At 44.7% G+C, this 15,729-nt stretch overlaps 1 protein-coding gene across 4 annotated transcripts in view; it reads right to left on the bottom strand.

Moving 5' to 3' along the window:
• The window catches only part of ccser1 (coiled-coil serine-rich protein 1), a 1,158,875-nt gene that overhangs the window by 819,747 nt on the left and 323,399 nt on the right, over positions 1–15,729 (bottom strand). For all 4 annotated transcript variants that reach the window (XM_080195592.1, XM_080195582.1, XM_080195612.1 and 1 more), the window contains exon 5: positions 774–885. In XM_080195592.1, coding sequence (XP_080051718.1) covers positions 774–885 — 112 coding nt within the window. The remainder of the gene's footprint in view (positions 1–773; positions 886–15,729) is intronic.

Below are 15,729 nucleotides of genomic sequence, written 5' to 3'. Positions count from 1 at the left end.
AGCTTCATAGAACATCTTCAAGTATCCAACCTGGACTTGTAACAAAGGCAACGTTTGGCATTCTTATCAGAACGTCTAAAAAGTCACAGGTTCAAGCCTGCACGCTCTAAAGATCTTTCTACAAATACTAAACTGGACACTCCAGCCCAGCCAGCGCTGAGGAATTTATACACCATCAATGGTGGCACCCTCTGAGTGACACATGAAACAGAACCTCCACCTGCCTGTTCAACTAGCCACAAGATATCCCGTGACGCCACTTGAAGAGGAACAGGTGAGTCGACAAACATTAAATCCTCAACCAATGCGACCAAATCAGATGAGTTGTTAAGGAATAGAAGAAGATTACACTGATAGGGTAAGAAGTAGTCAGGTGGCAGAAAACTTGTGTGGAGCATAAATATTTCCATGGGCCAATTGATTTATTCCTGTGTTGTACATTCTATGCAATTGTATTTGATACAAATACTTGCCTGTGGTATGGATTCAGCTGAATGAATGCCCTTAATGTGTGGCATCTGTGCTATATTTTAGACCATGTAATTATTATACAGGCTGTCCACTATGAGGCAGACAACCCAAGTATGGGATAAATGAACACAATAAATTTCTGGGTGGTTGTTACCGCACCTAGTCACAGCTTGGTTGAATCCCATTTCAGCAGGATCAGAAACATACCTCACGCGACTGCCCAATAACCCTGCAGTCTACTAGATTAACCAGAGGCAACGCAAGTAACCTAGAACAGGCACACTGTGTGATCAGTAACTCACTCTTTCGGAGTCTCTGGGACCTTGGTTCCTTCAAACTTCATCTTGCGTTCAGCTGGTACGTGGAGGATCTCCACACACGACTTGATAGAGTTGTTGGAGTCCTCGCGGCAAACTGCAAAGATAATGGAAGCATCAGTAATTATTTTTCCTTTGGGCGCAGGGAGCTCTGATGAAGGGTCATACAAAAATCGTTAACCTCTCTCCTTTGGCCGCTGACTACTGTGGTGCATTTCCAACATTTTCTGTTGTAATATATATGCATTGTATAGCTGGAAAGCAAGGTGCTGAATGCATATTATACGAGAATTAGGGTATGCAAATAAAAGCTACTTCGCAATACAACCACGTTCTGAAGTCAAAGTGAAAACTTCTCAGCACCAAATCATCCCTCCCAGTAATTATTTAGAAGATGAAATCCGTACAGGAGCCAATTTTTTCCGCTGTTGTTTGACAGATATCATGTGAACCTTGAACAACCTGCAATAACCAAAAGGTCCCTCTCTCTGCATTTAATTCTTATTACAAACCCACAACTACTGTGTTGCAAAATAAGCAGTCTCCGGCTCACCCCATGCCATAATTATTCAGAGTACAATGATTCCGTATAATAATTATTAAAATGATATTGTGCATGAACCATAACATTATTATGCAAACAGGCACTGGTGCATGATAAAACATTGTAAAGACTGATCATGAGGTCAACTCCACTCTAATTAAAACAGTGAATGCAAAGTGCTTTCTCCAGCCTCGGCGGTGAGTAGACCAAGTTAGTAGTTCTGTCAACCAAGAGTAGTGCAGTGGATCCCACACAATACGGCTCGCCAATGATCCATGGTCCTTCTGGTACAACTGTTCAGTTTGACTGATTGATCACCTTCTGGTTAGACCATCAGTAATCGCGGCAGGAATGGTTGATAGAAGAGTGGGGCTGCTCTAGAAAAAAATCTCAATCCTCCTCATCCCCCCTCCCCCAAGAGACAAATGTTTCACACATTCACGATCCACGCAGCAACAGAGTATAAAAACCCTGATAGATGGGCTGAAGAGAAAATGATATGGAGATGTCAGCATTGGACTGGGGTAAGCACAATAAGAAGTCTCATAACAATAGGTTAAAATCCAACAGGTTTATTTGGTAGCACAAGCTTTCGGAGCACTGCTCGTTCCATTGATGAAGGAGCAGTGCTCCAAAAGCTTGTGCTATCAAATAAACCTGTTGGATTTTAACCCTGGTGTTGTGAGACTTCTTACACTTAAGAGAAAACCCCGCTTGGGTTCATAAAATCACAGAATCCCTATAGTGCAGAAGGAGGCCATTCAGCCTATCAAGTCTGCACCGACCACAATCACACCCAGGTCCTATCCTCATCAACCCATACATTTATCCTATCCAGTTCCCGCCGACATTAAGGGACAATTTAGCATGGCCAATCCACCCAACCCGCACATCTTTGGACTGTGGGAGGAAACCGGAGCACCCGGAGGAAACCCACGCAGACACAGGGAGAATGTGCAAACTCCACACAGACAGTGACCCAAGGAATCAAACTGGGTCCCTGGAGCTGTGAGGCAGCAGTGCTAACCAGTGTGCCACCGTGCTGCTTCTTGGTCTGGACTGAGTAAAGAACAAAACCATGTGGTCTTGCTGGTTTTGGAATGGATAATCTACTCTGTGCCAGAGCCCATTTCCCCACCAAATGTTTGTCAATTCATTTATGGGATGTGGGTGTCGCTGGCTAAACCAGTATTTATTGCCTATTATTATAATTCAGGTCAGACACTCTAAAGTGTTCTATGAAGTTCGTCTGGATCATAAGTTTTGCACTTTGAATTTGGACAGGGATATTTCACTTCAGGTATGATTTAAATGACCTACTAGGGAGCTTTTATCAATCAAAGCTTATTTAAGTCTATAGTTAACATGTATGGAAATAAAATTAGCAACAACTTTGACCAATTACAAACAAGAGAAAAAACATTATATTATATGACTTTCAATGAATATAAGAAATGTCCCAATCAAACAAATGTCTCATAAACAAAACCATTTCCACCGGTTTTATCATAAAACCTACAAAGTCTCATGTGATGCTGGAACTTAGTCCTTTGGTTGAATGCTGTGGCTCTCTTGATGCACACACAGACAAGCCTGGAGTCAGAACAGTTTTCCAAACACCAGTGAAAGAGATTCTCAGCAAGCTAACCATCAACAGCAGATTTTCCACTCTAGGAAGGCCAGGAATCTTGCTTCCAGCTAACAGCAGAAATTCCAAAACCGGGGCGGGAGAGAGAGAGAGAGAGAGAGAGAGAGGGAGAAAATGTTGCTTTCTAGCTTAATGCCCACCTCCTTCTAAACTAAAACTGAAAGCAAGTCCCTGAATTCTTCTGGAGTGAACCACCTGACTTTAACTTGTTAATCAATTTTCCCCCTCACAATGCAAGGCCATAAAAAAAAATCCCAGAGTAAAAATAAATAAAACCCCATTTAAAGCATTGAAACAGCAACAAAAGGAATTTGAGCAGACAACTGGTGCACAATGAAAAAACTGAAGCTGTGATCGCTACAGAGAACGGGATTTTTTAAAAAATCATTTCTTAAAAGGTACACTAATGTCAGATCATCACTTGTTGCCCTTGAGGCGGTGGTGATAAGCTGCTTACTGGAACTGCTGTGGGTGTTGGTGCGCCCACAATGCTGTTTGTACTAGGCATTTGGCCTAGTGACTGTGAAGGAATGGCCAATATACTTCCACGTCAGGATGGTGAGTGGCTTAGCAGGGGAACTTCCAGGTGATGGTATTCCCCAGTATCTGTTACTCTTATCCTTCTATATGGCAGTGGTTGTGACTTTGGAAGATGCTGCTAAGGAACCTTGGTGAATTTCTGCAGTGTATCTTGTAGCTGGTACACATGGCTGTCACTGTGCGGAGGGAGTAAATGTTTGTGTAAGGGGTAGAAATCAATCAATTGCTTTGTCCTGGATGGTGTCAAGTTTCTTGAATGTTTTGGAGCCGCACTCATTCAGGCAAGCGAAGACTATTCCACCACGGTCCTAACTTATAGATGGTGGACAGGTATTGCGGAGTCAAGTGGTGAATTACTCACCACAGGTTTCCTAGCCTTTGAAGAGATATAACTGGTGTTTCAGTTTGTGTATGAGATTAGGTTTCCAGCACAAACGCAAAGGGCTACATTTTATTAAAGGACGGAGGGGGGGGGGCGGCTGCAGTGCGGACTGCTCACCGTCCGCTCCCTGCTCCTCCCACAGAAGGAAAGTTGGCTGTAGGCTGACACCTGTAAAGAAGTCTGTCCCCCAGCCATGGCATGCTCGGGGTAGGCTAAACCTGCTGAGAGAGGGATCACTGCCCCAGCCCCACAATCAAACTGGCCAACAGTTCCAACAGCGCCAGTGCCCAATAGTGGACACTGCCAGGACTGCAAGAAAGAGGATGAAGGAGAGCGATGGCTTGCACAGAAAGGCAAGGGTATGGAGGGATCAAAGAGCCCGGGGGAAGCGGGAGAGGGAGGAAAGGAGGGCCAGCTTTTGGAGGCCGAGGAAGGAAGGGCTGGGCTCACTTTTGTTAGGGGGGATCCCCCTACTAAACACCCCCGACCTCTTCCTGCAATTTGTCATATAGGTCCCAAAACACATCTACCCACTTCCAAAGGCCAGCCTACATTGGGCGTGTTCTGGCATGGGCAATGTATTATCCTGGTCAAAATTCTGCTACAAACCTAATTGCCCTTGAATGAGTCATTTCAATATGGCAGCTGGGCAGTTGATTTCATTCCGCACCCTCCTGGTGTTTTATGGGGGTCCGTGCGGTGGTAGCAGGAAGGTGACAGGCAAGCCATCCAACATGTTTTAGACCCACCACGGAAAACATAGGCGAGGATGCTGTAAGGTGCAGCCGAAGTGTTGCCTATACTTCAGCGAGATGTCTGTGCTTGTAAGGGCAACAAAAGAATGAAATTTTTCCAACAGGATTGAACAGGAACTGAAATAGATATTAGTTTAAATACACTAATGTATTTAGATACTGAGTTAGCTTACCTCAGGTAGTGTGAAGTTTCTGCACTGCATCTTATAGATGGTACACACCACTGCTACTGTGTGTCGGTGGTGGAGGGAGTGAATGTTTGTGAAAGGGATAGCAATCAAGTAGGATGTTGATTTGATTTATTATTGTCACATGTATTAACATACAATGAAAAGTATTGTTTCTTGTGCGCTATTTAGACAAAATGTACCGTTCAAAGAGAAGGAAAGGAGAGGGTGCAGAATGTCGTGTTACAGTCATAGCTAGGGTGTAGAGAAAGATCAACTTAATGCGAGTTAAGTTGATTCAAAAGTCTGACATCGTCAGGGAAGAAGCTGTTCTTGAGTCGGGTGGTACGTGACCTCAGACTTTTGTACCTTTTTCCCGAATGAAGAAGGTGGAAGAGTGTCCTGGATGGCATTGAGCTTCTTGAATGTTTTTGGAGCTGCATTGATCCAGGCAAGGGGGTCACATGTATGTTTTCGATCCATGGTTAGCATGGTGGCACAGTGGTTAGCCTCAAAGCGCCGGGGACCCGGGTTCAATTCCCACCTCGGGTCACTGTCTGTGTGGAGTTTTCACATTCTCCCCGTGTCTGTGTGGGTTTCCTCCGGGTGCTCGGTTTCCTCCCACACTCTAAAGGTGTGCCAGTTAGGTGAATTGGTCATGCTAAATTGCCCTTGGGTGTCAGAGGATTAGCAGGGTAATGGGGTTACAGAGATAGGGCCTGAGTGGGATTGTTGTTGGTGCAGACTCTATGTGCCAAATGATTTCCTTCCGCAGTGGAGGGATTCTATGGTCACATTTGGAGTATTCTGTAAAATTGGGATGTCTTACTTTATAAGCAATTAAGTGTACCGGAGATGCTATGGATAGAGCAGCAAAGATAGCTTGGTGATTTGGGGTTCTGAAGTTATGAAGAGAGATAAAGTTGCTCCACAGTTTAAAAAAAAAGATCTAGAGGACAAATGGTCTAAGATTTTAAAATTCTAAGAGGGTTGGGTAATGCAGATGGCACCTTGCTTCATTAACTCTATTTCCAATTTCTTTATGCATTTGTGAAGCACCCTGTTGTGTCGAAGATACTTGTGCAGAAAAAGGATCAGGGTCATACGGAGATGTAAAGATATTAAAATCTTGCAGATTAGTATTCCTCGTATTGCCCAGCACAGATGACGATAGCACTTACTGGGAAGTTGACCATGAAAGTGTCCATTTCTCAGGATGTAAGGTCTTGGTGGTGTCCACACTGATAAATTGTGGAAGACGGGAGTTTTTCAAGCCATTAGATCTTTTCATTGTTGAAAGGGGGTGAAATCCCAGGCTAACTGGAGATGGAGTCTTCCCCTCAACTGATGGATGTAAAGAATTCACTGTTCCATTTTGAAATAATCAATGTCGATGACAATGGCGGTTCCTCAGTACTCTACATGTCTCAAACTCAGGGCTCTTCTGCATTCCCAACTTCATTCATCCCACCAGAGTTTGGGACCTTCACAGCTGAAGGTATTCTTTAATTGTCAAAGTCGTAAGCTCTGGAATCCCCTTCCTCTCTCCACCACTCTCACCACACCGACCTTTAAAACCTACTTCTTTGACCAAGCTACTGGTCACCTGTCCAAATATCTCACGCGGCTCAGCGTGAAATTTTGCCTGGGAACGCTACTGTGACGTACCTTGGTAAAGGTGCTATATAAATGGAAGCTGTAATTATTAGTGATGGAATCTTCCGACTTCATGTTTAGCCTTAAAGAAAATAAATTTAAGCCTTCCCACCTGTCCTCTTGGGTACAAATTCACAGGAAATGAAAAGCCTAATCATACAGTGGCTCAGTGGTTAGCACTGCTGCCTCATTGCACCAGGGACCTGGGTTCAATTCCGGCCTGGGGTGACTGTGTGGAGTTTGGATGTTCTCCCTGTGCCTGTGTGGGTTTCCCCCGGGTGCTCCAGTTTACTCTCTCACTCCGAAGATGTGCAGGTTAGGTGGGCTGCCCACACTAAATTGCCACTGAGTGTCGGGGGGATTAGCTTGGAAAAGTGCGTGGGGTTACGCGGATAGGGTCTGGGTGGGATGGGTGTCTGTGTGGGCTGAATGGCTTCCTTCTGCATTGCAGGGATTCTAAACAACGCAGCATTAAATTGCTCATCTCAAAGAAAACACAAAGACGGTCAGAGAGATAATGAAAATGGCAAGGGGTAATTGTTTTGAGTTGAAGCACAGCAAGTCTAAAAGGGATTTTGGCACATTCCTAGTATATGCAAGATTTGAGCCTGGGATGCATGACAATCACTCAATGTAATGACCACAAAATTCACCAAAAGAAATAATATCTTTGTAAAATAACTGGACTCTTATTGTGCCCATAATTAGAAACAAGATTGAACATTTAATGGAATCATACTGCCAACACTCAATTTAAATAAAACCAATCTAAAAGGATGTATAATACTCCAATTTGCTTAACTTTTCTGTAAAATGGATTGCTGGAAGCGGAATAAACTACACACAGCAAATATTATTATAGACAGATTTCTTTTACACAAGATGGAGCTTTTCTAAGCAAGTGCGAGCGCTTAAGTTCCTTTGGAAAATTATAATCTGATGGCACACATTGAAAAGAAGGCTGCCTCCTTGGATATCAATATCCTTGTGTCCAAGGTGGTGGCATAGTGGTAATATCAGTGGACTAATAATCCAGAGACCCGGGTTCGAATCCCAACACGACAGATGGTGCAATTTGAATTCAATAAAAATCTAGAATTAAAAATTCTAAATGATGACCATGAAACCACTGTCGATTGTCATAAAAAGACATTTGGTTCACTTTAGGAAGGGAAGTCTGCCTGGTCTTGTGACTCTAGGTCCACAGCAATGGTCGACTCTCAAATGTTCTCTGAAATGGAGGGCAGTTGGGGACGGGCATTTGGTGCTGGCCCAGCCAGTGACACCCACATCCCATAACTCCCACATCCCATAACTGAATGAAAAAAAGACAATATGACGAAATGGGAGATGCATACATCAGAAAATAGTGAAAAGCATACATCAAAAAAAAATCCATTAGAGATTGGGGGGGTGGGGGGGGAGCAGAATTTACTGGAAGGCATTGGTGCCTAGGAGAGCTCAAAGCAGTTGGTGCGATAGAAGTTTGGTCCCCGGATTGAGCTGACAGAAGGCGGTGGGAATATCCAAGGAAATGGCCCTCTGTAGAAGACCAATGCTGAGAATGAGGGGGCAGGGTGATGAGAGTTGAGGGCACGGTAAAGTCCAAAGAATCATGGAATCATAGAATTCCTACAGTGCAGAAGGAGGCCATTCGGCCCATTGGACACACACATCCCCACAACCACACACATCTATCCCGCCAATCTCTCTAAACCACACACCCCAGAACGCTAAGGAAGCAATTTAGCATGGCCAGAAAACCTAAACTGCACATCTTTGGACTGTGGGAGGAAGGCAGTGCACCCGGAAGAAACCCATGCAGACACGGGGAGAACATGCAAACTCCACACAGGCCCAAGCTGGGAATCGAACCCTGGAGCTTTGAGCTGGCAGTGCTAACCGCTGTGCAGGCCCAGGACTCGGTGAAACTGAGAACAAAAATGACTGATTTAACTCATCCTTCTCTGGTCGGTTGGTTACATTCCCACCTGTTTCTATGGTAGATTCGATACGGTGTAGAACACCACGAACCACCTCCACCCCGCTCACCAAAACCCTTCGTAAAAATCACATTGGGGTACTAATGAGGTCACTGTTCTGTGAATGTTATTTAATCACTGGAGCCTTGCTTACCAGCACCCAATCCGTCGCCCGATTTCCAATTCAGAGAGTATGAAATGAAGCGGGGCTGGGAACAGGACAACCTTTGGCCAGTAGATATAATTGGCTCATTTCCATCCTCCCCCTGCACTAACCTATTCCCACCCAAATAGCAACACATTTTCGTCATGTTGCTGTAAGACGTTTCCTGTCACTACAGCAATCTCTCCAGCTGTGAGATGTGTTGGCCGTGAATTTCCATAAGGATCTACTGCCAGAACATTAGCAGAGTTGCTGGGAAAACAATAAGCCGCCTCCTCCACTCCTCCCTTCAACGTTGTTTCTAAACATGCGTGTTAATGTGGATGTGGAAAGTCATAGGTTCAAGCCCCAGTTCGGGACAAGACCAAATGATCTAGGTGGACGTTCCCAATGCAGTCAGTGGTGCTGTCTTTGGAGTAGAATCCAGGGACCCTACCTCAATGTCAAAAGGGATCCCATGGTACTATCCAAAGGTGAGCAGGTGGGGCCAGAGTGGTCAGCACTGCTGCCTCACAGCAGCAGGGACCTGGGTTCAATTCTGGCCTCACGTCACTGTCTGTGTGGAGTCTGTACATTCTCCCTATGTCCGTGTGAGTTTCCTCCAGGTGCTCCAGTTTCCTCACACGGTACAAATATGTGTGGATTAGGAGGATTGGCCACGATAAATTGCCCCCTAGTGTCAGGGGGATTAGCAGGGTAAAGATGTGGGGATACAGGGATAGGGTCTGGGTAGGATTGTGGTCAGTGCAGACTCAATGGGCCAAATGGTCTCTTTCTGCACTGTAGGATTTTATGATTCTAGGTGAGTTTTGCTGGTGACATAACTCTCAATCATCATCATTATAAAAAAATAAATTATTCATTACTTATCATATTGCTGTTTGTTTTGCTCAAATTAACTATCAATTTCCCACCATTTCCCCCACTGTTATTATAAATTATAACAGTGTCCACACTTCAAAACTATACTTAAATGGTTGGAAAGCACTTTGGGACATCTTTAGATCTTTCAAAATGTAACATAATTACAATTCTTCCTTTCCCTTTCCCCCCAGCATCTGATTTCAAATAAAGACCTTGCTGACAAAACTATCCAAAAAGCTTAAAAAGGCCTGGTGAGTGCCCAGCACAGAAATACCAATCCAGAGTGTAAAAGCAAATTGGCAATATTACTCACAAATGCTCAGAAAGCTGCCTTAGTGTGGCAAAGACAATGGTCATTGTGATATTGTCAGAATAAAGGAACATTCTTGTCATCTAGTCTTGAAGACACTTAATGGGCAGCATAGAGGTTAGCCCTGTTGCCTCACAGCTCCCAGGACCCAATCCTTGGGTGACTGTGTGGATATTGCACGTTCTCCCCATATCTGTGTGGGTTTCCTCCCACAGTCCAGAGGTGCGCAGGTTAGGTTGACTGGCCATGCTAAATTGACCCTTTGTGCCGGGGAATTAGCAGGGTAAACACATAGGGTTATGAGGATCGGGCCTGGGTGGGGTTGTTGTTAGTGCAGGCTTGATGGGCCAAATGATTTCCTTCTGCACTGTAGCGATTCTATGATTCTATGAATGGAAAAGACAAAAGTGTTTCCTCAGCACTGACAAATACTCCTGCAATAAGCAAATAACTCATTAAAGGTAATAAAGGAAAAGCAAGGGCTACCTTGCATAAATTATGGAAGAAACATGTTTTTCTGCCAATGATGTACTTTTGAACAAAATATCATTGATTGAGGATTAGTTTCCGGACCTACCTCCGGGTGGCATGGTGGCACAGTGGTTAGCACTGCTGCCCCACAGCTCCAGGGACCTGGGTTCGATTCCCAGCTTGGGTCTCCGTCTGTGTGGAGTTTGCACCTTCTCCCCACATCTGCGTGGGTTTTCGCCGGGTGCTCGGGTTTCCCCTTACAGTCTGGGAGACATGCTGGTTAGGTGCACTCACCCTAACAGGCGCCGGCGTGTGGTGAGTAGGGGAATTTCACAGTAACTTCACGGCGATGTTAACGTAAGCCTTACATGTGACTAATAAATAAACTTTACAGGCACTCCCTACCCGGCACACAACAAGTCAGTACATTCTGCCAAAATCAAGTTAATGAGTGATTCTGTACTCTGCTATGTATTAGGAAGAAGTATCTTTTATGACGGAGTGTTGCAGTGTCAGAGATACTGGGTCTCAGATAGAATGTTAAACTGAGGACCCATATGCCCTCTCAGTTGAACGCAGAAATCCATTACTTTGAACAACAGGGGAATTTTTCCTAGTGCCTTGGTCAACGCTTATCCCTCAATCAGCATTTCATAAACAAGTTATCTAGTCATTATCACATTTGCTGTTTTGAAGGACCTCGCTGTGCTTAATTTAATTTCTGCAATGCCAAATTAAAAGCGTGACTTCAAAAGTACCATATTAGTTGTTAAGTGAAGCTCCCTGAGGTTAGGAAAGGCAGTCTATGCGTGACAATATCTCTTTGTGAGGCTGGTTAATCAGTGGAATATGTGAGTTTGTTTCCTGATACAACTCAAGCACCATGGAATGAAAGGGACAGTAGCAACATGGAGACAAAACTGGCTGAATAATTGGAGCAAAGAGTAGTGGCCAATGAAGAGCTTTTCTTTATTCATTTGTGGGACATGGGCATCGCTGGCTGGCCAGCATTTATTGCCCATCCCTGGTTGCCCGAGGGCAGTTGAGAATCAAGCACATTGCTGTGGCTCTGGGGTCACACGCAGGCCAGACCAGGCAAGGATGCAGATTTCCTTCCCTAAAGGAAATCAGTGAACCAGATGGGTTTTTCCGACAATTGACAATGCTTTCCTGATCATCGGTAGATTCTCAATTCCAGATAAGTTTTCTTGAATTCAAATTCCACCATCTGCCGGGTCCCCAGAAACATTAGCTGAGTTTCTGGATTAATAGCCTTGTGATAACACCACTAGACCATCGTCTCCCTCCCTCCTGGCTGCAGGGAGGTTGTAGTGGTTTTTCCGTAGGGGTCGATACTGGGACACTTTCTTTTCCTGATATATATTAATGATCCAGGTCCTGGTGTGCAGGGTACAACTTCCAAAGTTTGCAGATAAGACAAAACTTGGAAGTATTGTAAATTGTGAAGAGGACGGTATAGAATTGCCATTGGACGTAGATATATAAATTGGTGGAATGGGCAGATAGGTGGTAGATGAAGTTCAATTGGACAAGGACGAGGTGATGTGTTGAGAGAGAAAGAACAAAGGGAGGGAATATAAAATAAGGGGTAAAATTTGAGATCATTGGAAGTAGCAGGACAGGTGGAGAGAGCAGTTAATGAAGTGTATAGTAGCAAGGAGGTCATGCTGGACTTGTACAAGACACAAGTTAGATCTCAGCCGGAATATTGTGTACAGTTCTGAGCGCCACATGAGAGGAGGGATGTGAACATGTTGAAGATTGTGCAGAAGAGGTTTACAAGAATGGTTCCAGGGATGAAAGACTTTAGTTATGAGGCTAGATTGGAGAATTTGGGACTGTTCTGCTTGGAGAGAAGAAAGCTGAGAGCAGATTTGATAGAGATGTTCAAAATCACAAGGGAGCTTGACAGAGCATAATAAGGTTCCCTATAAAAGGACCACAAACGAGAGGGCACAGATTTAAAGTGATTTGCAAAAGAAGTAAATGTGAAATGAGGAAAAACTATTTTTTGCACAGCGAGTGGTTGGGGTTTGGAATATACTTGCTGGTAAATGGGATGGAGGGCAGGTTCAATCAAGGCACTCAAGAGGGCTTTGGCAAAGAGTCGTCTGGACTCGAAACATGAGCTCTTTTCTCTCCTTACAGATGCTGCCAGACCTGCTGAGATTTTCCAGCATTTTCTCTTTTGCATTCAAGAGAGCATTGGATGATTAAAGTTGAATAAATGAATAGATGCTGCCTTCTGCGCCGTAACAATTCCGTTACTCGGTGATTGTCCCCATTTGGATTTTCACTCGAAAACCCATTGGCTTCAAAGTCATTCCAAGAAACAAAGAATGACGTTAATAATTCTGCTTGACATGTTGCCAATCAGCCATTAGATAGTCATGCTTTATCCCCACTCAAATCAAAACTGAAGATGAAACTGGTATTTCTACAATAAGTACAGATATAGGCCTCAAAGTTCCTCCATAATCACATCATATCACAAAAAAATGTCAGTTTCTTCCTCAACAATGCCTCAATTATTGTTCATTGCATACGATAACCTCACTTGGTTCCAGAGATGCACGTAAGTGTGTATTACCTGAAAAGAGTAACCCTCAAGGAGAACACTGTTAATGATGTGAGGGATAGGTGCATTGTATTCGCTGGAGTTCAGAAGAACGAGGGAGGGATCTCTTATAAAATTCTAACAGGACTAAACAGGGTAGGTGCAAGAAGGATGCTCCTAATGGCGAGGGAGTCCAGAACCAGGGATCACAGTCTAAGGATACAGGGCAGATTGTTTAAGACAGAGAAGAGGAGAAATTTCTTCACCCAAAGACAAGTGGAGCCTGTGGAATTCACTACCACAGAAAGTAGTTGAGGCCAAAACATTGTGGATGGGATTTTATGGCCTCATTCAAACGACACCGGAAATTCCAGCTTGAGGTCAACAGACATTGTCCACCCCTCGCCCGCTCTGATTCCCATGGCAGGCAGGGTGGTAGAATTCCAGCATGTATGTTTTCAGGAAGCAGTTTGATACAGCATTTAGGGTGAAGGGGTTCAGAGGATATGTGGGGAGGGCGGAATCAGCCTATTCAAATGGATGATCAACCATGAGCAGAATGAATGGTAGAACAAGCTCAAAAGGCTGAACGGCCTCTTCCTTTTCTCATACTCTGTATTTCTCTGTTCCTATCTGTAGGTCATTAAAGAAAAGATGCTGCAAAGGTAAATCTTCATTAACTGTCTCACTCAGAGCAACCACATGAAGACGAGGCACATCTGCGCACCTCAGGATTAGTGCCAAGCCTACAATGCCAACAACCAGACCAGAGGGCATTTCACTAACCCTGCAAAGCAAAAGCAGCAGATTTTTTAGTAGCTCCAAATCCTGCTGAGCTGATGAAAGACTGGGATGAAGTTATTGCAATGCTGCAGTCACTGTTCATTCTGGTGTATTATGTTTTTAAAAAAACATTTGAAAAAAAAACAGCATTAGCATTGTTGCTTGCTGCCGTCTCCGCACATGGTGACTGTAAGGTTGAGAGGAATTTTGGTTCCAATAAGTACATAAGAGCAGAAGTAGGCCATTTGGCCCCTCGAACCTGTTCTACCAAGCAATAGCATCATGACTGATCTGATCTTGTTCTTAATTAGATTGTTCTGCTTGTCCCCCCCTTTGCAAAGGGCTTGTTCCATCGCCCTAGTCCAAAGATTTACCCATCTGAGTCTTTAAGGATATCAGTGACTCAGCCTGCCTGCTTCTGTGTTATGGTCAACTGTGAGAATAAGCTTTTCGACTTTTCCATCTTTGGCAGAGGAGGGAGGAAAACAGAAGGGCTCAAATTCCACATCTGTCAAGCGAGTGCGTTCAGGGAGCCCAGAAGCGGACGTGGAATCTGCTTCTGAGTGACCTTGTGCTGCAAACGCTATTTTATGCCGGGTGGCCAATCAAGGCCCACACAATGTCCTCTGATGTGCCAAACAAAGCTACCGATGCAGGAGAAACGACTCTCAAATGGAACAAACTTCACAGCGATAAACTTTAACCTAAAAAGACAGGGCGTGCAATCCTAACAGCCGTTCAAGCCACACTCTAGATGCAACGAAATCTCCGTTCACAGCAGCAGAATGGGAAAATCCCATCAGCATGAACAGTGGTAAGATTCCGGCCAGAGTCTCTGTTACCGGGACCTTTACTCCCACCTTTGGATGAGAAGTTGAGGAACACGTCTCGCTGCCTCCCGTGCTGCCACGCACCACCTGAAAAATCACACCAGCAACGCAAAATTGCTTTCAACTGATAAAAATCCAATTAAGGCCATTAGTTTAAGTGTCTCTTCTAACTCCCGCATATGCCCACCAACCATAAGGTTGCTCGCTGCGCAACTGACGTTGGGACTCACGGCTGATGCCACCTCATGCAAATTTGGGTCATGCCCTCACCCGCTGCAGTCGCTTAAAATTCTGGCCAAGACCTCCTCAGAAAGGTTGCTTGTTTCCAAATCTTTGGCCCACAGATTGTTTCCTTCACTTTGCTCGCTCCTTCTAAAGACAAAGGATGACACGGTGGCGGAGTCGTTAGCACTGCTGTCTCACAGCACCAGGGATGCGGGTTCGAATCCCGGCTTGGATCACTGTCTGTGTGGAGTTTGAACATTCTCCCTGTGTCTGCATGGGTTTCCTCTGGATGCTCCGGTTTCTTCCCATGCTCCAGGTTGGGTTGATTGGCCATACTAAATTGCCCCTTAGTGTCAGAGGATTAAAGAACAAAGATCAAAGAAAATTACAGCACAGGAACAGGCCCTTCAACCTTCTAAGCCTGCACCAACCATGCTGCCCAACTGAACTAAAACCCCCTAACCCTTCCAGGGACCATATCCCTCTATTCCCATCCTGTTCATGTACTTGTCAAGACATCCCTTAAAAGCCATTACCGCATCCGCTTCCACTACCTCCCCCAGCAATGAGTTCCAGGCACCCACTACTCTCTGTGCAAAAAATCTGCCTCATACATCTCCTCTAATCCTTGCCCCATACATCTTAAACCTATGACCCCTAGTAATTGACTCTTCCACCTTGGGAAAAAGCTCTTGACTATCCACTTTGTCCATGCCTCTCAGAATCTTGTAGACTTCTATCAGGTCCCCCCTCAACTTCTGTCACTCCAGTGAGAACAAACCAAGTTTCTCTAACGTCTCCTCATAGCTAATGCCCTCCATACCAGGCAACATCGTGGTAAATCTTTTCTGTACCCTCTCCAAAGCCTTCGCATCCTTCTGGTAGTGTGGTGACCAGAATTGCACACTGTATTCCAAGTGTGGCCTAACTAAGATTCTATAAAGCTGCAACATGACTTGCCAATTTTTAAACTCAATATCGCAGCCAATGAAGGCAAGCGTGCCGTATGCCTTCTTGGCTACCTTCTCTACCTGCATGGCCAC

Source organism: Carcharhinus amblyrhynchos, chromosome 1 (assembly GCF_965287045.1).
Source record: "Carcharhinus amblyrhynchos chromosome 1, sCarAmb.v2.hapA, whole genome shotgun sequence".
NCBI classification, from domain to species: Eukaryota; Metazoa; Chordata; class Chondrichthyes; order Carcharhiniformes; family Carcharhinidae; genus Carcharhinus; species Carcharhinus amblyrhynchos.
Note: the sequence above shows the minus strand (reverse complement) of the source record. Positions and strands in the feature narration are given on the sequence as shown.